This window comes from Melitaea cinxia, chromosome 1, assembly GCF_905220565.1.
Source record: "Melitaea cinxia chromosome 1, ilMelCinx1.1, whole genome shotgun sequence".
NCBI lineage: Eukaryota > Metazoa > Arthropoda > Insecta > Lepidoptera > Nymphalidae > Melitaea > Melitaea cinxia.
Genome location: NC_059394.1, coordinates 1,954,760 through 1,981,821, shown reverse-complemented (window position 1 = coordinate 1,981,821; position 27,062 = coordinate 1,954,760). Strand labels below are relative to the sequence as shown.

General features: G+C 33.7%; 1 protein-coding gene across 1 annotated transcript in view; it reads left to right on the top strand.

Annotated features, from left to right (window-relative positions):
* The first annotated feature begins 13,973 nt into the window (after positions 1–13,973).
* Positions 13,974–27,062, top strand: part of LOC123654994 (rho GTPase-activating protein conundrum) — an 84,777-nt gene continuing 71,688 nt past the window's right edge. Inside the window, 1 exon segment of the mRNA XM_045590846.1 lies at positions 13,974–14,057. Within this exon segment, the coding sequence (XP_045446802.1) occupies positions 14,046–14,057 (12 nt within the window). The 5' untranslated portion in view covers positions 13,974–14,045.

Below are 27,062 nucleotides of genomic sequence, written 5' to 3'. Positions count from 1 at the left end.
GGCCAGTTTACAAAGAAGCAACAGCCTCACCTCGTGGCGGTCTCTTAAAACAGACTTTGTAAGTTATCAGCTTTTGTGATTATTATGTACTCTTTCTTTCGTATACCCTCTTGTCTATCATCTTTTTCTCTGTCTTTTTTTCTTTTCTCACATTTCACTCACTTTTGTTACTTATTCTCATTCTTTTAAGCATGTGTGACACCTGGATGATTATTGGCTATCTCGCGCAAGGACTAAAGAGGCTAGTAATGTTAATTTGAAGTTGGGCGCTATTAACTATGTCAAATATTCGGTATATATATTCGTAGATCGCATTCGTTATGTAACATTTAAACATTTAATCGACAGACAAGTAAATGTCAATCACCGGTGTTAAGCTGATGAAACCATAAGGTTATAAAGAAAAGGACGAAGAAAATTTTCATCTTTTTAATGTATATTATATGTATATATATTAGATAAGCATATTTGGTCGCAGACGTCAATTTGCCCTATTCTCGATATATTAACGTTGCGTATTTTCGTAAATGGCTTCGTCAATCAGCTCCGGACTTTTGTTGCTACGATTTCAAAATATTCAAATAGCACACATTTACACAATAGTTGTAACATCGGCAATATTCTGTAACCGCTTCTTTTACTATTTCCACTATATTTCGTTTGTTAATGTCAAGGGTAATGGTATGCAAGCGTTTATAATTGACGTTAATATTTGTATGAATTATATTTGTTTTAGTGCTAATGATGTAGTTACTATGAGTTTATAGCCGTTTCTTAACGGCGGAATCTATATTCCGAATCGGTAGTAGCTTCACAGTGACTATAATTTAACAATTAAAATTTATTAAATACTTTGTAAAATGAAGATTAAAAGGTACATTTGAATCCTTCTTGAATTTAGAAATATTTAATTTATTTTTAATGATATATATTTACATTCGAAGAATTGTAGGAATTGTAGTCTCTACGTACGTAAAAGTAGACGAATAACAGTGATTTCTCTTCAGCCTATCGCAGTCCACTGCTGGACATAGGCCTCCCCAAGTTATCCCGGTTTTCACAATCCTCATCCAGCTACCACAGGCAATCTTACATAGATCGTCGGTCCAGCCAGCGGGCCGGAGGGCTACCCACACTGCGTTTGCCTACACGCGGTCTCCACTCCAGCAGGGCTATTCTGTAAATAACAATTTCGATATCGAGCTTCACCTGAGTGACAGCGCTCACTTCGAAAGCGAACCCACTTCACCTTGGTTTGGAATTCTGTAAACATTCCGTACGCACAAGCGGTGTGAAGTGAGTGTCGAATCGAAGAGCGGCAATTTTGGAGCTGTGTTTATTTTATCGATATTCTTTTCTTATGACTTTATTTTAGAATATGTGCATGAAGTCAAGTGTCGAATCAAGTCTCGAATTGTGATGTGTGAAGCGGTAAATCCCCTTACAGAATACCGAATTCATACTATTAAATGTCAACGTTCTCACGCAACAGGGTTCGACTCGTCGCCGCACTCACAAGTGTGGCGCTACGGGACTGTCGAGTTTTAATGAATACGAATTTGATATCTCACCGCGGATTCCGCTGTCGAGACACGAAAATGTTGTTACAGAATAGCACTACTGGACAGGTCTGCTCAAACGGCCAACAGTACCTTAACGAACGTATATAGCGATATATATTTAGGTACCTCTATATATTAATAATACTAAATCTAATATATTAATTGATATGTAAAGAGATTTGAACGTTATAAATAAAAGAAAATGAACTAAGTAATAACTTAATATTATTCGAAATACTAATTCAAAGTAGTATCAAATAAAGTCGCCATTTCGTCATTCGGCTTCCATTCCAGGGTACGTCTACTCCTGCGGCCATCGGATACTTTAACTTGCTAATTCGGTTGGCTATGTCGTTTACTTTCGTTGTCTCGGGGATAGTCTTTTTTTGTTGTCATTTCTGTTTGTTTCACCCAATTTCTTCTAAATAATACGACAGTAGATTTCACCATTGATATAAACAACAAATTTCCGATATTTTAAAACTAATGACGTTGCATAATTATTTTTAGAACAAAAATAAATTACATAACACCTTTTTTGTAAAACTCGGTCGCTTTGAACTAAATCTTATATGATAAAACAAAGTATTACACTACGTAATACAATAACAATGATGTCTTAATGTTTTGAAAACGAAATTAAAATGTGCGTATGTATATATATACATATATATTACTTAACCGGTTGACAATGAGTTATTACGTGATTATTTAGAAACAAAGTCATACGACCTCAGGCGATGCTCTTAGTACTATCATGTAAAATAATTGTTAGTTTCGAAAGAAAGGAGGAATAAGTATTTAGTTCTGCCATTCATGATACGTAAGATTATGTCTTAACAATGTAATTAGTTATAGAATAGAAAAAAAGTGTGCTTTAGACAACTGAGGTAGGGCACAGCAGGAATTTCCTGCTCAAAATATCGAGCAGCCCGATTGGGGTAGTACCTCGACCTTACAGAAGATCACAGCAAAACAATACTATTTTCAAGCAGTATTGTGTTCCTGTTGGTGAGTAAGGCGACCAGAGCTCCTGGGGGGATTGGGGATTGGTCAGCAACGCGCTTGCGATGCTTCTGGTGTTGCAGGTGTCTATAAGCTACGATAATCGCTTACCATCAGGTGAGCCGTAAGCTTGTTTGCCGACCTAGTGACATAAAAAAAAACAACATGACTTAAGTAAAACTTCTTTAGCTCCATCTAACTTATACCTCTTAACTTCCGTTCTCCTGGCTCGATCACACGTTTCGTAACGCTCTCGTTACGCATTCACCAGCTTACATCCCAAGTTAAGTGCGTAAAGAAATTTTACATAAAAAAAAAGGAATAACAACAAGAGACTAACTTATCGATGCAATTTCGAGATAAAAGTCAACATAGCTTTCGTCTGTATTGATTCAGAGCGTCTGATATTTTTTTCCCGTAAAGTATTTTTTTTAATTTTTTATTTACTTTGACAAGAAAATTAGGAGACAATTATGCTACACAAAAAGTAGTGAAACACATTAATTTTATTCAGTCTATGATATTTACAATTATACATACTAAGCACGCAAGACAGATAACATACAAGTGAGATGATTTCTTATAAAAATAATTCCAATTAAAGAAACAACTTGCGTCTAACAAGGAGTCTCACTAAGAAGGATCGTAAATCTGTTTGTCTAGAAAGCGTGGAGACTATTGCTTAAATTATTGAAATATTACTAGAAAATTGATTTTTTAATGTATTTTTAGGTTATATAAAAATGACAGATATTCACAGATAATAAATACTTAGATTTCGTTTGTTGTGACATTGGTTTCATTTTTTTTTTGGTTACTTATTTTTCCAACGGATTGGTCAGAATAGTCGTACAATGTCGACACGTTGGTGCAATGGTCATAACGCCGTTTTGTGGCTGTTGCGTTGGTCGTTGCGGGTTCAGTCCCGGCAGATGACAAACGTTTGTATTGTCCATACCGATGTTTGCCGTGGTCTGGGTGTTTGTGCAGTCCTTGTGGGTCTTCCCACCGTGCCTCGGAGATCACGTTAAGTTGTCGGTCCCGGTTATTGTCATGTAGGTATACCTGATAGCGATCATTACTCGCATTGGAGCAGCGTGGTGGATTCAGTTCTGATCCTTCTCCTACATGGGGAAAAAGGCCTATGCCCAGCAGTGGGATATTACAGGCTGAAGCGTGAGGCGTAGTCGTACAGTCACAATAATGTTTTACATGGTACGCACTTAGAAATCAAAATATTTGATACTGCCTGGCCTGGCGGCTACAAAAAATATATTTCTCGTTAAACTGCCAAGTTCTTACGTATAACGGACAGATAGATAATTCATAGTAATTTTAATGGTTTAAATGGTTTTGGTGATTCCACCTTTTGTATGGAACACAAAAAATTACTTACGTGAAGTACAAAGTCTACGGTTATATTACATGTTATAGTCATCATCACTTCAGCCTAATACAGTCCACTGCTGGACATAGGCCTCCAAAAGTTCACGCCAAAAATGGCATGAACTCATGTGTTTAGCCCATAGTCACCACACTGGGCAGGCGGGGCGACCGCAGGGCTGGCTTGGTCGCACCGAAGACGTTGCTGCCTATCTTCGGCCTGTGTATTTCAAAACCGGCAGTTGGATGGTTATCTCGTCATCGGTCGGCTTTTTAAGTTCCAAGGTGGTAGTGGAACTGTGTTATCCCTTAGTCGCCTCGTACGACATCAACGGGAAGAGAGGGGGTGGCTATATTGTTACTGCTGTCACCACACAGCATACGTACATTTTATAGTATAAAATTCTTTTCATACAGAAGTTTTTTGATTGATTGATTTTTCACGGGCTATTCTCCGCAACTCGACGTCTCAGTGCGCCTATTTTGCGTGGTAGGCTGGGGGCCTCATACAGAAGTTTACTTCTTCCTTTATTATTGACTTCTTAGATAAGGCATTTATGGTCATCAGTGTGTTTCATTTATCATTGTTTTTTATACCATTAATGCAGCAAACCAGTCCTATAATCGGTAAGATAAGCGGTTACCGTAGTCTTTGAACGCTTGCAACTCTAGGAGTATGACAGTCGCGTTCACGTTTCTATCACCGATTCTTGAGAACACTATTTTTATCTATGGTCTGTAGGGTTGATAAAGTAATATGGTGTGCCCTACCTCAAACATATTCAAAGTGCGACGTAAATTTTTATTTTTGGACCCATCATAAAATGTAGATACAAGTTTGTGAAGAAAAATTATTAAAAGTATAAAAATTCGACTCGAAATATTTTAAACAGTGGTATAATTGGGGTAGGAATTTGAGACAAATAAAATATTATAGATAATTACTAATTTTATTTTAACGACAGCTACTAACGGCAGTTGTTATAATTTATCTCTGGTTTTGACTATTAACGATAGATTTTTGACACAATTATATAGAGTTTACGTCAAAATTCTATCTCTAGTAAGTAAATTCAGAGGTTTAAGATGATGAAATGAATAAAAATTACATATCACAAATCACAAATTCAGAGGTAGAAAGAAAATTGAAAATTGAAACTAAAGTGGACGAAATCGGGGGATACAGCTAGTTAGAGCGTAAAATAATCACAACACGCTATGCATCAAATACAATAAAGAAAATGATAAGATAACGCAGCTGTCGGCATTGCAATTAATTTAACAGATGTGACTTCGCTTTCTGATGGAAAGCTGAACCATTTCATTTGTTGATTTACGAGTTCGAGTGTACCTCCATTTATATCTGATCCGCGAATCTATCGCTTAGTATTTATTTGTAACAATAAATATTTGTTACTGCAACTATATTTATCTATAGTATGTGTACCTAAATAAGAAAGAATCACCGAAAAATGTATGCACATAATGACAGTTATGTAATAACTAATAATTACTTTTTTCATTCGTTATTGTCAAAAATAAATCGACATGTTCACAATGTAAGTAGTATAATATACGTTGTAAAATAAATAATAATATTCTATACACAAATATCTAGATAGTCTATTACTTACTAGTCTATTACTAGTCTACTACTTAGTTAATTTAGTAAAATGTCTGCATCCTCCAAAATGACTGCATTATTTTTAACGGTTTAATTTGTACAAACTTTCTGCTCAATAAATTATTATAGTTATTTCTAATTTATTTAAATACTAACTGGGCCCCGCGGTTTCACCTGCGTAGTTTTGACGAAAAAATAGCTTTCCTTCTTCTTAAAGCATGTCTAACCTTCCTTTTTAAATAGATTTAATTTTTTAGTTTTGGATGCCGGTAGACCAAGCAATTATCTATAAAATGATATATAATTTATGTGGAGTAAGTAATTGTGAGGTTTTTTTCTAAAAAGGGAGGCAAACATCTTAACCTTAGCGTATTAATATGTATATTATATACTGCGTCAAAAACTCTTGACAAACGCAGTGTGGGACGTCCTCCGGCCCGCTGGACCGACGATCTACGTACAAAAAAGAGACTATCCCTGAGACAACGAAAGTAACCGACATAGCCCACCGAATTAGCAAGTTAAAGTATCCGATGGCCGCAGGAGTAGACGTATCCTGGAATGGAAGCCGAATAATGAAATGGTGACTTTATTTGATACTACTTTGAGTTAGTATTTCGAATAATTTTAAGTTATTACTTAGTTCATTTTTTTTATTTATAATGTTCAAATCTCTTTACATATCAATTAATATTTTAGATTTAGGATTATTAATATATAGACGTACCTAAATATATATCGCTATATACGTTCGTCAAGGTACTGTTGGCCGTTCGAGCAGACCTGTCCTGGAGTGGAGACCGCGTGTAGGCAAACGCAGTGTGGGTAGCCCTCCGGCCCGCTGGCTGGACCGACGATCTACGTAAGATTGCCTGTGGTAGCTGGATGAGGATTGTGAAAGCCGGGATAACTTGGGGAGGCCTATGTCCAGCAGTGGACTGCGATAGGCTTAAGTGTGTAATAAAAATTAAGTGTTCATTTGTGAAAACTGCTAGACTGACCACAATAATAAAACTATTTTTGGGTTATAATTTTGACTAGTTCGTTGTCGCAGTGTGCCTTGCCTTCTGCATCGGTTCTTGTGGGCTCGATTACCACTCCAAGTCTGGGTATAATATATGTATTTATTTATATATGTATTAGTAATAATAATATTCTTTGTTATACACTATTAAAAGATAAAAACGAAAGTGGTATAATAAGAGAAAAATGTTTAGAGCCGGTCTTACAACCTTTGGGTATAGGACATATTTATTATACGATAAAGACAAATCTAAAGACATTTCAAGGTTATCGATACTTCCAGAAAACTAACTAGCTTTAATTTGTCAATATCGGTTCTCTGGTGTTCTCGTAAAAATAATCAAATTTTCAATTGCAGGATATTCAATCATTGTCAAATGTTATTGTTTTCCGTTGAGGACAATAGTGTTTTGGTTTACTTCGAATTGTCTTTTTGTAGGTTTCACAGTATAAGAGTTGACTCCAGAAAACTTTCATAGCTAAAACAAAAAAAAGGTGAATGTTTATCAGCAGTTTTACAATTAGATCTGTATAAATCTATATTTAGGACACAACGTACATAATATACATTATATTTTTTAGATTTAGCTAACCCTTTTTTATAAATACTGAAATAGATGCTGAAAATGTCAATTGAGCCACTGCATTAATTGAATAGTTTTGTAATACGCGAAAGTGTAGAGTACGCTCCTAGCACCGTTTTCCTAAATTTGGCATGAAATAAAATTATATATGTTGGGATAAGTAACGCTGAATTTCATGCAGGACGTTTGTCTGTATTTATTATAGTTAAGCAGAGTATTAAATATATAAGTCTTGAAAAAATATAATTGCAAATGCTTGCAAACAGAAAAAAACCGTTACACAGTTAAATAACACTGTTTTCAAGCAGCGTTTTGTTCCTGTTGATGAGTAAGAAGTCCAAGAGCTTCAAGGCGGAATTGGGGATAGGGTCGGCAAAGCGCTAGCGATGCTTCGGGTGTTGCAGACCTCTATAAGCTACGGTAATCGCTTACCATCAGGTGAATCGTACGCTTGTTTGCTGACTGATATATGTATGTATAATATAGATTTATATATAAACGAATAATTATAAAGTGTGCTGTTCATCTACCGTCAAAACCGTGCGGGAAATCTGGTCAATAAAGTGCATGTGCTCCTAGACTAGTCGACTTCCGCTTCTTATCCAAACACGTCGTTGAATGGGCGGATGTGTCGCGACTTAACTAGTTTTTGCTTTCGATTCGCCTTATTTGCTGGAATAATGAGTTCGATCGAGGTTGATTTTCAGGCTTGACGCTTTTTAATCTGTACATCTATCTATATACTTTTTAAATAAGCTGTATTTTCCGTCTGTGGTTTTTTAATTAATATATCAAATACAAAACATAGCGCATATAATATAACTGCGCCCCATACTGAATAATAATCAATAATAGCTCATGAGAATGCAGTGCAGGAGATCAGGGAACACACGAATAATGCAAACACACAACAATCTTAACAGCACGTCAAATATTTGTCTCTATTTGTATGGTCTTTACAAAAGTGGAGATCGAATTCGAATTATTTGCAACGGTCAGTTTCTGTGACCACTGCCACCACCACCTTTAACATTACTACTAATACCAACCATTTCTGTAGTTGTTTATCTATATTATAAAGCAGAAAAGTTAGTTTATTTGTTCGTTTAAACGCGCTAATTACAAAATATTGGTTCGTAGAGAAAAAATAATTTTGTGTTGGATAGCCCATGTAAGGATGAAGGCTATTTGTTCCTCAAATTAGCGCATGTGAAACTGAGGGGTACAGCTAGAATACAATAGTTTAAGATAACGTATGCGATTTTTTATGATTTTTATTATTATAGGTAGAACTTTACCTTTAGACTGACATACAAGTGCATTGTAATTTCAATTTATCAAGCAATCCTGACACTATATTTATTTATATCTTATATTAGCTTTATAACTTGACATTGAATAATGTTGCTGTTGTTTGTCCATGAACGATGTCACTATTCATTAGTTTATTGTTGTTGACATGTAATCTGTACTTGCATGGACCAAATAATCTACACTAATATCATAAAGAGGTCAAGTTTCTAACTTTGTTTGTTTGTAGCGGGTAATCTTCGCAAATACTGATCCAGTTAGAATATTCTTTCACTAACAGAAAGCTACACTATTCAGGACTGATATAAGCTATATTTTATTGTTATTAAACAAAAAATTCAGTGAAAAATAATAGTATATGTAAATCTAATGTGAATGTAGTTTGAAAATAATGTGAAATACTAGCAAGATGAAAATTTTTCTATATATTTGCATCACAAAAATAATTAACGCCTAACGAAGTGGGCACCGGTCGTCTAGTATTATTATAAAAAAGATAAAAGTGTAAAGAAATATAAGCTTATTTATTGCATACCACTACACATAATATACATTATTAAATAAGAAAGAAATATGAGGCGGCTTCCTTACTGATGTAAAACAACTCGACTATAATTACGTAACGGAGGAACACGTTATAAATGCAAATCTCATCAAAAATACCTCTCTTCCCTTTTTGTTCACCTTTCTCCGTATTCTCGCTTGTCTCGCCCGATCTTGTTTCTCGGAATCAATTATCGCTGCCTTTACCGAAGTTTAATGACTTGGACAAAAACAGTGATCGAGTTGCGGTGCCGAAATCGTCGGGATTTCGAGAGAAAGAAGCTTTTGAAATCGACTTGAGTTCGTCACTCTTCCACTAGATTTCGTTACCTGCCTGTTAGTATGTGGATATTTTTCTAGAGCTTATATGTGCATTGAACGATTGGGATCGACTTAAGGATATCTAGTGTCATTCGGTCAAAAGTTATAAGTAAGGGACACCTAGTGGTAGGAGTGAACAATATAATAAGGCGGTAATAATGTTTATTCTCAATTTTGTATAGCTATGGCTAAGTTTCGAAAGGTTCGTACATACGCTTTTGTACTAGATTTCGTATATTAAAAGAATTCTGTGTGTGCAATGGTTACAGTAACTATAGCTGTTGCGTTGGTGGTGGCAGTTCATTTTCCGATCATGATACAAGTTTTTTATAATCCATACAAATATTTATCATGGTATTGTATATAAGAATAATTCGCGTTTTTCTATCTGTCTGTCTAAGAATTGTACCGATATATGCCATTTGTCTTATCAATATGTTCATGTTGCGATACGTATATAAAAAATAGGACCATCCATGAAAATGTATAAATTATCGCTTTCACTCCAAAAAAAAAAAACCTATCACAAATTAAAGAGAAATTGAAAGTTTCATTCCATGCTTTAGACAAACGTGTTTAAGTTTTTGTTTTGTGAATAATTATTGCCTTAAAGGATATAACTTGAGCTGGTCGTTTATTCGTTAATTTTATAATTATGAAGTGAAAGTTTTACGGAAATTAAAACATGTAAAAAATATTTTCATCGTATTCCGTACGATCTTTAATTACGAAAATGTTTGGTAAACTACAACACTAACTCTTTATTGTCCATTCTGCTAGAAAATACTTTTAGAATTTTCTTTTCTTAGTACCTACTTGTTTTTGATATTTGATGAATTATTTCAAAATTTTTGATGTTACTTAAAAAAACTTGCTTTAATGAATTTAGCCACTAATTGCAGAATAATTTTTATTTAATGACAGTCAACGATACTAATACATCGGGCTATATTTTATCAATGTCATCAATACTGTTTACGTTTATACGTTTACGGTATACGTTTTCTTTGAGATGTGGCAGAATCACCATCTTAGCGCCTAATGAAGTAGTCTCTACCGCGCTTGAGATTAAAAAAATAAATACGTGTTTTTGATTTTGGATGCACAATACAGTTGCCGTCCGGAGCCCTATGTAGGTAAGTCACTAGTCACTTCTCTTTAAACTATGTCATAATTGCACCTCAATAGTGTCATGATAACAAAAAACTAAAATAATTAACGTCATTGATCGACCACGTTCCAATAAACACGAATGAAATAGCAAAATCGAGCTCCGGCCCTTTCGTAAAATGTTTTTTTTTTTCTATTGAGATTTATACTTGCAAAATCTGACGTATGTATGTTTATTTTCTATGTTTTATAGGCCGAATATGATTATTTATAAAGACTTATGTCAACTTTTAGGGCGGAAATATCTATTGATATAAAAAAAATTCGTAGAGTTTAAAGTCGTGCACAGATCAAGGATCAAAATTTACTTTCTTATGATGGTGATAAATAAAGAGTTTTATTCGATGTGGTGTTAGTATAAAGCAATTGTACAGTAACACATGAATTGTGAGCATATGATTAACCAATAATATGAATCAGGTATCATCTTCTGCCTGTCGTTGTTACCTAGATGTATAAACTGATAAAACCCTATTTCAGTAAATTTTTTGAAGTAATCCAATAAACACAGTTTTCTTATTTGAAGTAAGCCATGGCAGATTTTACGAAATCCATTAAACTTACAGAAGATCAAAGCTACGTAATACTGCTGTCAAGAAATGTTGTGATTCTGTGGCAGGCTACTTGCGCGAGTTCCTGGACCTGACGTGTGTTGACAGGCTTCCATTGGATACGTAAACCGCTAAAAACCAGACGGAGCATACATATAGTATGCTTTGGGCTTAGTAATGCATTTAACAATTGAATCAATAACAGAAAAAATTTAGAGATCAAGATCATACGTCAATTGTGATGACGTAAGCAGCAGCTAAATTTATTTATCATTAAATAGTGTTGTGACTTCTAAGTGCTTGACGACATTCGAATCGATTTCGTAATGGAATTTTACGTTTATCTCGGTAAAAACCTATCGTAATGACTCTCACGTATTTGTCAGATTTATCTTCAAAATTGACGGCAGAAGAAATCATTGACGTAGTACTTAGGCTTATTTCACAACACTGTTTATTTTTACTGATTATATATACAACTAGCTGTGCCCGCGGCTTCGCCCGCGTTGAAATCAGTGTGGCACAACGTTTTCCCGGTAAACTTCCTGTGAAACTCTCCTCAAAATTGGATCATTTTAATATAACTTTTGTAATTACCTTATTTAATGATCATGCATTTTATGATATAATTATCGCACTCTGGTTTAGCCAAACGGTAACTATTATCATTATCATTATTTGAAAATCATATTACTGTCACACTGATCGAAAAATGAGTAGTTTCCTTTTCATTTGTATGTACTCTCTTTATTAATTTCTATTTTTTTTTGCCTGTTTTGATGGTACATATTGGTACGAATTATTTGATACGTATTCCAATCAAATTATAGGCAACTTCACTTGCTTGAAAATTTTAACTGAGGTAGGGCACAGCAGAAAATTTCCTGCTCAAAATATGGAGCAGCCCGACTGGGGTAGTACCTCGACCTTACAGAAGATCACAGCAAAATAATACTGTTTTCAATTAATGTTGTGTTCCTGTTGGTGAGTAAGCTGACCAGAACTTCTGGCGGTAATTAGGGATAAGGTCAAGAACGCGCTTGTGATGCTTTTGGTGTTAAGTTACTAATTTTTAATTTCTAAAATGACGATTCGAAAGTGCTCTTCGGGCCTATTTGAATAAAGTTATTTTTTATTTTGATTTTGGTTTTGGTAATCGCTTACTATCAGGTGAGCCGTAAGCTTGTTTGCCGCACCAGTTTTATATAAAAAAAAGATTGTTACAGATTGCCGTCTCTTGAAGAGTACGTTTCTCATGTAAACATTTTTATTCTGTACTGTAAGATTTATTGGTGTGTTGATATTATACTGTTTATAATTTGAAATTACCCAACATATCCGTTATCTCTACGAGATCTTATCCACTGATCAAATAAATCACTATATGCAACCTTCAATTTAATAATTAATACAATATATTAATACAAAAAGCAAATTATTCAACAGATACCAATTACAGGAAGTAAAAGCCGACTTAAAAATTCTTTTAGGTCTGGTGTAAACTCACGAGCTCACACGGTTCTGACCCATTTTCCTAAACTTAGCTAAGATTTATCGACTAGACTCGCATGCTATGCGGATTTTCTTCGTAAACCGGACTACCGGATGACGACTAACTTTCTATGATTGTCGAAATGGGAAAAACAAGATTGGCTGCGGGATAAATGTCTTATTTACAGACAATTTTCTAGAATTATAGGTAATTTGTTGCTATTGGTGGTCAAACATGTACCTGAATGAGTATATTTTGAATTGTTGCTTGAAGTCAGTTTGGTAGAACGGTCGAATTTCGATCAAAAAAATTTGATCAGGGTCTAGAGGAGCAAACTAAGGCAGTCGTTTTCGACGGTAGTTGCAGGGGCGCTAAAGTTATGAGATAATATGGTTAAAATAGAACTTGCCAATTAAAACGAAAAACCCCTACTACCTACAAATATCCCACTTATTTAAATGTTTTTAAGTTTTTTAGCAGTTTATATCAAGCAGTAGAGAGAGGGTATCTGCCCCGAATTGGAAAAATCGTAGATCCGGAAGTGCTTAAAATATGCAGTTTGTGTTAAATAGAAAAGAAGACCATCAAGTACCAACCTACCTACTGAGCTTATGTTTCTATGTCAGTATTATGGTTTTTTTTCAATCTATTTATCGTGAACTTTCTCTCCACTAGGTTGTTTTATTTTTTATTATGGTTACGGTTACATATATTTTAATTAGATACAGCTTGACTCACATGCTTACTCAAGTGCCATATGTTATTCTGTTTGCCAGTGTGTGTTTCATTTTATTTATTTTTATCTATTGTCATTACGAGCGTGTTTCATCATAATGTTATTTTGAAACGTTCTTTGTTTTTAACTAGAGCGCTCATCATTGTTTTGATTTTATCTAAAAGTCATTTGTTTCTTTAGAGTAGTTTCGAAAGAAATAGTTCATAAACCGGATACGTAATCCACCGTCGAACTCCGAATCCACCTGGAGCTGTGACAAAAAACAACAGGTACCCAGTGCGTGAGGTCGCGACTAATAATTGTCTGGGGGCGCCTTCATCAGAGGCTGCGTCTGAGCGAGAGGCACGATGCCTTCGAGCCTACTCCATTCATTCTCGATAACTCGCCAGTGCCGCGCTAACCGTCAACGGTAACGTTCGTCACGTCAATATCTTGCTGATAACTAAACACGCGAGTGACTTTTGAAAATTGAATAATTTAATAAAACGAAACCGTTTCAGAATCGAATAGCGAATGAAACAAATAGTGTTGTGAAACAGTGTGGCGTTTCAGACGTAACGTCGCGAGGACGCGTGGCCGAAGCGTCAAAAAAAAAAAAACTTTCGTCTCGAGTTCAAATGGTCCCCTGTAATAATTAGTTTGGTAAAAGTGAGTGTGTGTGCTGTGGACGCTTGGTTTAATTAGAACTAGATTGACGTCTGTTTGTATTTATTCGTGCTCACGTCTCCCTGGAATTACAAATGATCAAATTGGTTAGTGCAATGATTGTTATTTGTGCGCTTGACACCTAACTCGCTTATTATGTACGTCGTATTGCATGCATTAATGAACGCTATATTCACACGTTTTTACTTAAGATATGTCAACACATTCAGTTGATAAGATACGTGCTTCTACAAATAAGATTTAATGCAATTAATAAAACGATTACTTTAGACATCTGCAATTACACGATAAGTGCTAAAGATCATTAATAAACATCAATGAATACGTATTTGCATACGCGTAGGTACTTAATGTAATTTCTGAATCAATAGGCTTGTAATACTTCTTCCTTTTATTTTAAAACACATTTTTTATCTTTGCAATACCAATAGTCGATAATAGAAAAGGGTTTTCCCCTTAATAAAGAATATCCTTCAAAAATATTTTAGTTAATACGATAAATATGCGAAAGAACCACGACTAAGCAAATTATAATAATTAGGAAGATGAAAGTGTGTCGTCAAGTTTTTCACGCAGATGTTGCGTTAAGAAATTTTGCATGCATCATCGGATTCAACTCGATTTTCATTGTTATATTTTAATACGATTATATGTTTATGTGATTAATATCGACGTACACTCCCATATGCTTTTTTATGTATTTACCGATAACGTAAATAATATCAATGATATAGACGTAGGTGTGTTATATTTAATATTCTAAATCTAATTTAGATAAAAAAGATAACTTCTATAAGAAATTTGATTTTTATCTGTCCTTAAAAAATAAGTAATGATTATTAGAATTGAATGTTGGAATGTTGGCAACATTTTGATATATGGATAACTACAATATATAACTATATTTTTTTTTATCACAATAGGAACATGAGGTGCTAGTATTTTATGTTGCTGGTAATAAAATCTTAGCGCTAAAATTGTAGAATGTTAAACGTAATGTAAAGTAGTAGCATTTTTGGCTATTAATTAATTTTTTAATATTCATTTGGCTACAAATTACTGTTTGGTCAATTTACACGATTGACAGTGTGTAAAATTTCAGGTAATTATTCAAGTTTTTTGTCTGTTTTTTACTGAGGTAAGGCATAGAAGGAAATATTCTGCTCAAAATCTGGGGCTGCCCGACTGGGGTAGTTCCTCGACATTACAGAAGATAACAGCTAAATAATACTGCTTTCAAGCAGTATTGTGTTCCTGTTGGTGAGTAAGGTGACCAGAGCTCCTGGAGTGATTGGGGATTGGGTCGGCAATGCGCTTGCGATGCTTCTGGTGTTGCAGGCGTCTATAAGCTACGGTAATCTCTTACCATCAGGTGAGCCGTACGCTCGTTTGCCGACCTAGTGATATAAAAAAAAGTTTAAATCTAAAAAAAGCTAGATAGATATGCAGTATCACACGTTGTGCGCCTAATCTACAAAAAACTAAACCATAGGTTTAAAAGGGTAAGTATCCAAATAAACTAAGAAAGCGTAAAGAACAATAGGCTGTCATACTGACAAGATTTGTAGTCCGAGACAGGGGTGAAGCATGGATAAGTGTTTTTTAGCATCAATATGGTGGTAAGAGAGCGGAAAGTGGTCGCAAAAATCACAAAAATGGCTTTCTTTTGTTAACCGAGGATCTGCTCCACTTACCTATATCACGGCTTTTTTATGTTGCGTGCGTTACTGTTTCAGGGTTGTCATCGCGTGTCTTAATATTAATAATAAGTCTGATTTCTTTAATATCATTTTTTGATTGGATTTATTGATAATATTAATATTAGATTAAATTTTTTAATATTTTAGGTGGTTTTAAAGCGATTTCCGTTACTGTTTTCATTAAAAATATACGTATTATAGTATTTATCCTTGTAATCTGTGTAAAAAAAAGATTTTAAAAGCCAAAAAGTGATGCTATAAAAATTCTAAATATGATTAAATAGCAGGACCGAATGGAGTGGCGAGCATTAGGGGAGGCCTACGTCCAGCTGTGGACTTATAATGGCTGACGGATGTCAGTTCAAATAGAGATACCAAGAATCGCTGTAGTTATAATATGGTATAAAAAACATATTTATATATTTCATTAATCCACTGACAACCCTGTCTCTAATGACTAAACGTATAAATACATTAATCATTCCCCCGGGGATATGATTTCTCCTGTCGAGTATTAAATCTGCTCGCTAATTCATCTCCGCTTACGATGATTTCGTTATCGAAGTAATGTTGCGTGAAGCTTCTTCATTGCGATTTTTTTAAATATGTTTTTTTACTATATATAAAAATATAAATATAAAATATGTATAATTTAGAGATTTTTACGTAAATTTAGATTAATATCTACTTTTTTAACATTTTCACTTTCTTGTTTTGTAACTAGAAATTTTATTTAATTATTTTTGACCGGCATAAAAAATAGAAGGATATTGTTAATTCGACTGTATTTTTTATGTGTAACCTTAACAAATACTTTTTGATTGATCGACAATTATATTATATTGATTATTTTTTCTACTACCTACACTGGCACTGACACTTACCGTACAAGAAAAAATGACTTCAATTATGAAGTCAGATATTTTTCGTTTTTTGTTGAAAACACAATTATAAAGTAAAAATATTAAGTCAAGCACAAATTTTAACTATAAAGTTTATTCTTGTCTACGGTTTATGAAGAATAATAGATTTAAAAGCAAATATAATCGTTCATATTTACCTTATTTCTCGATCACCTTGAACTTATAAACTTAACTTATGGAGTTTTTATCGTTTTCAATTTTAAATACGGAATTTTCAACTTTAGTACATGAACATAAGAGTTGTAATTGTTTAGTCTATAAACATGTTAAACACAACTGTTTGACGATGTTATGCCAAGTCTTTTAGTACGCGCTATAAAAAGTAGTTGTTTTAAATTAGAACCTTATTTGAAGACTCAATACAGTCTTAACTATGGCTTAATAAAATATGGCGTAAAAGGCGTTGGCGTTGCTTTATATATATATATATATATATATATATAAAAATATATATTTTAACATTATTTGCGTCACGTTTTTTAATTTGTTTATTTAAAACTATAATAAATAATTAAATTAAGTAGAGCAATATGGCCGTTGCAATATTTTATTGTTGCCTAAAAAGTCTTCACATAAAATCATAAAATCGTACAAGGACGAAAAAAGGGCCATTTGAAATAATCTAATATAGGTATAAAATTCTCGTGTCGGGGTGTTTGTAGTTAAACTCCTCCGAAACGGCTTGACCGATTCTCATGAAATTTTGTGTGCATATTGGGTAGGTCTGAGAATCGAACAACATCTAATTTTCATCCCCCTAAATGTTAAGAGTAGTCCACCCCTAATTTTTTTTTAATTTTTGGATAAATTATTTATTCTTTATTTTATTATGATTTGGCGTTGAAAAATATATACAACCCTAAATTTTCACCCTTTTTCGACCAACCCCTATTTTTAAATAGTGTTTAGCGGCAAGACAACGTTTGCCGAGTCAGCTAGTGTATTATAAAAATTAAATAAATTAATGGACACTGGACATGGGTATGACAACGATTTTGTGTCAGGGGTCTGGAAGTATATACATTACATACAAACGCCGAGGCCACGTCTCCACCTGTAAGCTCTATACAAGTATTTGTCGTATGCGGGGTTCAAGCTTATGTAAGTGCATATATGTAATTTTTACTAATAATTTAATAAATAACTTTTTCATTCCATCGTTCCAATTATACGAAATACGAAATTTAAAAAAGAGTTATAGATTATAGTTATATATATAGTTATAGATAGAGTTATAGTTAGTACGAATAAAATATAATATTTTAAACGATCTATCATAATTTGGACGTGGAAAAACCTACAAAAACCCTCGCTTTGTAAAAAAAAAAAACATTCTATTAATAGAAACGGAAGTTATCATCAATCATCCTTACAGGCAATATAAGTTTACGTCTTATCTCCAGAGATAGTATCTTTCGGTGAAGCTGTAAACCATTTTTTACTGACGTACGAGCGTCGAACAAAACACGTGGAGTAAAATGTTGAAGAAATATGACAATATGTACCTATACAAAATAAAAGATATGCAATCTTTACAGATAGGAACTTTGCCGATGATATTTCTAGGCTATGGCTATATATTTAGAGTCTATTTCACTAATTGTTGATTTATCAATCTTATATACGATGGTAATCAACGGATGAAAGTATATGATATATTTTTACACAATTAAATTTCGCTTAATATGTCTGATATCTCTGTTCTCATCTTATGAATTAAAAAGTTCCTCCTCCCAGTCAGCATCAAAATCATAAAGATTTCAATATGAAGTCTTATAATAGACCTCTTATAGAAGTTCTAACATGACGTCCTAAGAAGCTCATTTTTATGAATGAGCTCAGAATTCAGAGTTTTTAATGAACTCATAAATGGGAAGTCAATATTTTGACGTCTAAATGAAGACATCTTGTTCATTTCTCTCGCCATATTTCAGTTAAAAGAGCTCTTTAAGAGTTCTTTTTAATGACATCTAAAAGTCTACGTTTTTTTTTTTTTTTTTTTTAGTTATGTGATATATCCACAGGCTTATTATGCCCGTGCTTTTGTTATTCCATATATTGTTATTATTTTTTTTTTTTTAACATGCATCGGTACTTCACCGCAACTTAGAATCTAGAAGCCTTAATAACTAGTCTTAAAATTTCAAATTTCTAAAAGTCGACGCGATCCACTGACCAAGACTATTCTACATATTGCTTATTTTATATTCTTATATACTAATTATTTTTATTATATTTACACTTATTTGCTAACTAAAATATATGTACACTTATTTTCTAACTACAATATATGTACACTTATTAGCTACTTACAATGTACACTTAACCTATGTTATTGTTAGTAGTTAGGTACTTTTTTTTTTGTGGTTAGGAATCGTTTTATCCATTTAAATTTCATTTTTTTTTTTTAATTTTTATTAATATATTATATGACTAATCCTATCTTATTAAGTAAAGGACCTGGGTGACCGAGCTTAGCTCGGTATTTTTATTAAATCGTGTTTTTTGAAAATCATATTTAAATACGAATTACATATTGATAAAATATGAATAATATATTTCGATTTTATTTTTTTAGAAGAAAAAAGAAAAAAAAACGATAATCGATCTGGAAAACTTGAGGTTTCGAACCATGATCTTTTCGACCGAGCGCAATCGGTCGATTTCCCCTGAGCTACTACAACTTTATTGACTTATGCGAAATTTACCTTCTTATTCTAACGATATTGTAGCCATTTTTTCATTGCCTAAAAACAGGGATAAAACGATATTTTCTAAAAATGAATCCTAGCTAGATTTATTTATCTCCCCCGAAATTCCCTGCATACTAAATTTCATGAAAATCGTTGGAGCCGTTTCCGAGATTCAGATTATATAGATATATATATATATACAAGAATTGCTCGTTTAATAGTATAAGATATATAAAGCCTTATCATTACAATTACATTATCCTATTCCTATACTATTACATTCAATTTTATTATTTATATTACTTACTTTACACTTTTATCTACGCATAATTTATACTTACAATACAATGATGTCTTCACACCTCTACATTTTTCAACATTTTGAGCACATTCTCAATGACGGCAGCATCTCTATGGTGAATGGCCATCTTGAGACTATGCTCAAGGATTTTCTTGTCCGTCATCTCCGCTGCCCTCGCCACAAAGCGACCAATTGCGTCGTCACGGTCGTCGGTGTAATAGACACAGGTGTTGGTGTGTCTAGTCACCGCGACTACAGCGTGCGAAACGCTGTCGTGGATCTTGAGCCTCCTTGTATTTGTCTGGAGGACGATGACGTCCTCATAGGTCTGGCCCTGCGCCTCATGAATGGTTAAGACGCGCGATCCCTCACCGGACCCGTATCCCTGGTCAAACAGCAATCTCTTCTCCTCTTGCGTAAATACCAGGTACAGGGTTCGGTCCCTTCCTACAGGAATGCGCGCGCCTGTGAGACTCTCCACTCGCAAAGATCGGATCTTTGTGCTTGAGCTGTACAAAAGTCTACGTTAGGTGGGTAGAGTTAAGGAAGTCCAAATCATAAATATAACACACACATACACATAATAGTTTTGAAAACAACATAAAACTAACAAGAAAATTTGTAGATTGGATTGAGTTGACTTGAATTTTTGTTAATTTTTACTTCCATATTATTACGCAGCTGTATTCACTTTAACTGACAGCAAAATTTAGTTTTAAGTTTATTTGTGTATTTAAATTCATTGCTTTGTATTGATGTAGTTGCCATTCGTGGATTAAGAAAAAAAAAAAACAATTCTGAGCTCATACGGACTGGCCTAAAACGTCATTTTGCTATCTGGGCTGCTGTTAAAGCTTACCAGTATCTTATGTGCAGGATAGAATGTATCAGCAACTGGTGAAACATGTTTTTGATACAGCATTTTGATGGTTGAAACACACGTAAATTGGCAAATGAAATATGTATTATAAAAAATACTGTGCCAATGATATGAAGCAGGATTTCGCGAGTCTTCAAAGGCCTTATTTTTTCATCTACAACAGCTGTAAAGCGAGTTATATATACCTATATATATATTTTTTTTTTTGTAATGAAAAGATTCCCAGGATACTGATTCCAACACAGGAGAAAATCCTACTGGGGGATCCGTTGAGTGTGAAGCGTTTATTATTATTCTTTATTATTATTACTGACTATTACTGATTTAAATTTTGGGATAAAAACAACATATCGCAACACTTTTAAAAATATTGCACCTGTCACCTGATAGTTTTTTGTTACGCAGATTACGTAGCAAAAAAACCTGTCAGGTAGTATATGTGCGATGTGCGTCATATGAATAGATTTTTTTTTTTTACTTTATTACACATAAAATAAAATATCCTCATATGAGTCGTAGTTATATAGTTTATTATATATTTTTGTTTTTGATCATAGGTAGCTTGTTTTACATATTCTAAAAATATCGTCTTGAAATAAAATTTATAGAATTTAACTTTATTTTTGTTTGGTGAATAATTATTTATTTAAAACCAACTACTTTTTTTACGTTTGTCGCCCCTTGAGTATTTTATACCTATTTTAATATTTCGCTAAAATTTACACTTTTCATCAGAAAGGTCTAAGTCCATATTAATTTAAATTTAAAAACCGATGTAAATGTGTTGTTGTTGTTTGTATTCATTTATTATTATTTTTAGAGAAAGAACTAAGTTGCATTTTCTAATCGATTTCAATCTTATAAATAATTCATTATTGTTTTTATTTGTTTATATGATATATGTATGTGATTTTAATTTTGGAATTTAAATATTTAATAGATGACACATATTTTGATGACACGGCTTTTTAATTTATATAAAAAGGTAATTTTATTTACCATTGACTATCCTATCGGGAAGAAGTCATTGTTCAAATATAGCTATGTTATTTTTAAAAAAGTATAAGGTAGTATACTTTATTTGGATATCATTATGACATAGAATTTACCGAAATGAAATGAACGTCTATTTTACTAACCGACTTCAAAAAAAGGAGGCGTTGGTATTTTTTTTTAAATGTATGTTACCTAGGTACTTTTGACTGGGTGCACCGATTTCGATGATTTTTGTTTTAATCAAAAGGTGTTGCGTGTCATGTGATCCCATTTAATTTTAATTGAGATTTAACAAGTTGTTTTACGAGTTATATCTAATAATGCCTATTAACTTGAGTATTTTTTCGTCGACCTACGTTGTATTATACCTTATAACTTATAATATGTTATGTATATCGACTCCACCCCATTTAAATTTGATCAAGATCTGATGACTACTTTTTGAGTAATATTTGATAACACTTATTTACACGTCTATTTTTCGTCTACTTACGTTGTATTACTTGCCTATTTAATTGAAGTCGGTTTATTTCGTTTGCGAGTAAAACAATTATATCATGTATAGTCATGTAAGTATATGTTTTCCTAAATTTTTATCATACGGAAATTCTCCAAACACTCATAACTTTATTTCCCTCAAACCCTTTTGGTAAAATGGTATTTACGCTACATACACTTCAGATAGCTCGGTATCTCAAAGCTATCTCAAAGGATTAAGTTGACACCGGAGATGTCATATTATAAAAGTATTTTGTGTCTGTGTAAATCTGTATTGTCACAGTGATGCAACATATACAATATCGGAGATACGAATAAGTAGATAGACCTGATATACATATCTCAGCACGAAGAAGCATATGAACGGTATCTAGTTTAATCAAAAACCAACTGACGTGTATTTAGTTTCTGTTTGATACATATAAGGAAATGAATCTCATGTATCATCAAAATGGCACGAACTCATGTGTTTTGCCCATAGTCACCACGCGTGGCAGGCGGGTTGGTGACACCGCAGGGCTGGCTTTGTCACACTGAAGACGCTGTTGCCCGTCTTCGGCCTGTGCATTTTAATCTCAACCAATCTCATGTAGCTACATTTAAAATAGGAAAGACTTTATTTTGACGTGCTAAACCCGAGATACGAATAAAGTTTGCAGGAGATTATCTATACATCCTGAGTTATACATCTATACAAATAAATAAAATTGGAGTCTGTAATATTAAAATAACCGCTTTTTACTAAATGCATATGAAAGTATACACGGCACGTATATCAAAATAACATTTTTTTAGAATTTTTGTCTGTCTGTCTGTGTGTATGTTTTTCCCGCAATCCCTGAAACGGCTGGACTGATTTTGACGGGACTTTTACTGGCAGATAGCTGATGTAGTAAATTTAATTATTTATTTTATAACTCTGCGAACTGAAAAATAACTTTTTTGTTAAATTCCATGCAGACGAGGTCGCGGGCATAGCTAGTATTTGATAAATTACATGCGATTCATATGAGTTCGATAATTGTGTTCAAGGCAGCCAGAACCGCTAAGGGGCCATCAATAAATTACGTCACACGAATTCTATGATTATTCGATCCCTCCCCCGTTCTTGTCACAGATGGTCACAGTTAAGAGACCCCCTAGTGTGACGTCACATATTTGCAATTTTACACTTTTAAGTTAAGACATTAGTTTTAATTCCATTTAACTAACACTTAGATGTATTATGATGTATTATAATTCGAAATGTGATGTCACAAAATTTGGACCCTTCCCTCCCCTTGTCACATAAAGAACGACCCCCTAGTCCCCGCCCCCTTTAACTTGTGACGTAATTATTTATGGATGGCCCCTAAGGAATTGCAGTCAAAAATCGTGATTTTATTGGTACATTGTGAACTTGCAAAAAAGCTTGCTTGAAGAATGAGTGAATGACAAAATAGTAAAAGGCAAATCGTCAAAATTATACGCTGACGCGACTTTCGCCGCGATATAACTCGACCACAAAATTAAATATAGGAAATTAAATTAAAAATTTTTGAAACACAAAAATTATACCTACCTTATTACCTAATACTAAATATAATTTTATTTTTAACGACTTCAAAAAAAGGAGGAGGTTACTCAATTCGACCGTATATATATATTTATGTATGTTCGGGGATAACTTCGTCGTTTATGAACCGATTTTGATAATTCTTTTTTTGTTGGAAAGGAGATATTCCTAGTTTGGTACCATGATAAGGAAACCAGAATCTGATGATGGGATCTCAGAGAAATCGAGGGAAACTCTCGAAAATCCGCATAACTTTTTACTGGGTGTATCGATTTTAATGATTTGTGTGACCGATGTTTATCATGTGAGAGTTTACGACGAAGAGTTTCCGTAATGTCGTACAATAATTAGCGTCATAATTCTTGATTTTAAGTTGCCACAAAAATACGCCGATTGCGTATTTTTGTGGCGTCTTTAATTTTGTTTACTTGATTTTACTTTAATTTGCGAAATAATAATGCGAATATTTTTGAGAACAGATGAATAGATGCTTGTAACTCTTTCACGCAAAACTACAGAACTGATTGTAATGAAGCTTGCTATAATATAATATATTCCCCCCGGATTGTAAATTTAGCGGATGAAACCGCAAGGTGCAGGCAGTTAAGAATATATTATTTATATTATGATATAATAATGGTGTAAGAGTGATCCCAAGATAGGGTCGGTACATATAAATTATGTAAAGGTATAGGAAATCTTATATTCACACACATTTCATGTAACAGAAGCCGGTGCGAGTACGTGCGGTTATGTGGAAATATCCGATAAGCTCAAGTCGGCGATTCTGTCACCTTACTGCTATGTGATTGGGGCTAATATCGTTGTTAATTATTTTTAATTCTAATGCTAGCAATGATAGCATACATTGGCACATTAGATTAATGTTTAGTAATTGTTTTTTTTTTTTTTTTTTAATTCTGTGCTAATATTTTGATAAGGTTCTATATGTTTGGAGTTTATTTCGTATTTGTCTGACATTTTACAAATTGGGCGTTAAAAATTTTAGTCAAGTTGAGAAAATTATTGGTTGATTGTATGAAGTTTAAATCTTATAAAGTAATTAGTACCTGGGTGACCGAGCTCCGCTCGGTAGTTTTAGTAAATCATGAAGGATTAGTAGTAGAAGAGAGAGTTAAAATGATTCGCTGCCGGTTTGGATGAAGTCGTTTTTAACCGACTTCAAAAAAGGGAGGAGGTTACTCAATCCGGCCGGAGAAAACTCAATGGTCACTCACTCATCACGAAATCTCCGAAACTATAAAACCTACAAACTTGAAATTTGGCAGAGAGGTTACTGAGGTAGGGTACAGCAGGAATTTCCTGCTCAAAATATGGAGCAGCCCGACTGGGGTAGTACCTCGACCTTACAGAAGATCACAGCAAAATAATACTGTTTTCAAGCAGTATTGTGTTCCTGTTGGTGAGTAAGGTGACCAGAGCTCCTAGGGGGATTGGGGATTGGGTCGGCAACGCGCTTGCGATGCTTCTGGTGTTGCAGGCGTCTATAAGCTACGGTAATCGCTTACCATCAGGTGAGCCGTACGCTTGTTTGTTGACCTAGTGACATAAAAAAAAGGTTCCTTATAGGGCGTAAACATCCGCTGAGAATGGATTTTACGAAACTTGACCCATAAGGGGATAAAACGGGGATTGGAAGTTTGTATGAAAGTCCTATGTTATTAAGGTAAGAGACTTGAAATTTAAAATCTATGCTCTATAGATGGCGAGGAAGTGTCCAAATAATACATCGTAATCTATATACATAAAAGAGAAAGGTCACTGACTCACTCATCACGAGAACTCAAAAACCGCTGGATGGTCCATCCATCCAAGATGGACAAAGATGAAATTTGGCAGGGAGGTAGATTATAGTTAGTAGACGTCCGCTAAGAACGGATTTTGTGATATTCCATCGCTAAGAGGGTTTAATTGGGGTTGATAGTTTGTATGAAACATATACAGCAGCAATAAGTTCGCCTGATAAGTTATTCATACTGCAGCCTGAAAATAAAACTAAAAATGTGGTGTATAGAGAGGTTTTATAAAAATAACTATTAAATTATACTAAATTGTGCCTTTGAAAAAGTTACTCAGAGTGATAAGCATTTCAAGTGACTGAAATAAAAAAATAATTTGCTTAAACATCTTGATAGTAATGCATATCTTCATAACCACGCGAACGTAGTCGCGGGCAATAGTTAGTGTATTTTAACAATAAGTCCCCAAAAGTGTATGTGATCGATTCCCTCAAAATTTACTGAACGGATTTTCATGCGGTTTTACCAATAGAGAGAGGGCTTCGGCCGAGGGACTAAGCCGATTTTGATGACATTTTGAGTTTCACTGGAAGTTTGCCGGGAAAACTTTGTGATTCACTGATTTAAACGCGGGCGAAGCCGCGGGCACAGCTAGTAATTATATATAAATATATTGTTATATTGCGGAAAACCGGGATGTCTTGCGCGAACTCAGTGAGGCCTTTGTTTTGTTGTAAAGTGATAAGCATTTCAAGTGACTGAAATAAAAAAATAATTTGCGTTAAGCATCTTAATAGTAATGCATATCTTCATAACCACGTGGACGTAGTCGCGGGCTACAGTTAGTGTATTATATAACAAAGTCTCCAAAAGTGTATGTGATCAATTCCCTCAAAATCTACTGAACGGATTATCATGCGGTTCAAGAGGAAGGTTTACGGAACGGCCGAAGCCGATTTTGATGAGAGTTTCACTGGAAGTTTGCCAGGACAATTTTTTGACAAACTGATTTAAACGCGGGCGAAGCCGCGGGCACAGCTAGTATATACATATATGTATATATATATTTTTAAATGTATGTTCGGGGATAACTTCGTCGTTTATGAAAAGATTTTGATAATTCTTTTTTTGTTGGAAAGGAGATATCCCTGGTGTGGTACCATGATAAGGAAACCGGGATCTGATGATGGGATACCAGAAAAATCGAGGGAAACTCTCGAAAATCCGCATAACTTTTTGCTAGGTGTACCGATTTTGATGATTTTTAACTTAATCGAAAGCCGATATTTATCATGTGGTCACATTTAAATTTCTTTTAGATCTGATTACAACTTTTGGAGTAATCTTTGATAATGCATATTGTATTTACTTCTCTGTCATATTTCATCGAGATCTGATTACAACTTTTGGAGTAATCTTTGATAATGCGTATTTCTTGACTATTTTTTCATTGTATTACTTGTCGATGTAATTGAAGTCGATTTATTTTCGTTTGGCTGCAAACATAATTACTAATAACGTATTAACACAAAAAAAAAATAACGATAAATTAAAAATTGATATAAAATACACAATTACAAGATTGAGAGTAATTGCTTCTCAAAACTGATAGGCGCTCCAACAAATCGTGTTTTTTTTCTGAAAATCACATTTAAATACGAATTACATATTTATAAAATATGAACAATATTTTTTTTTTTTACCGACAATAATAAAAAATATAAATAAATATAAAAAATCAAAAATAAAAAATAATTTAAAAATAATAATGATAAAATATGAATA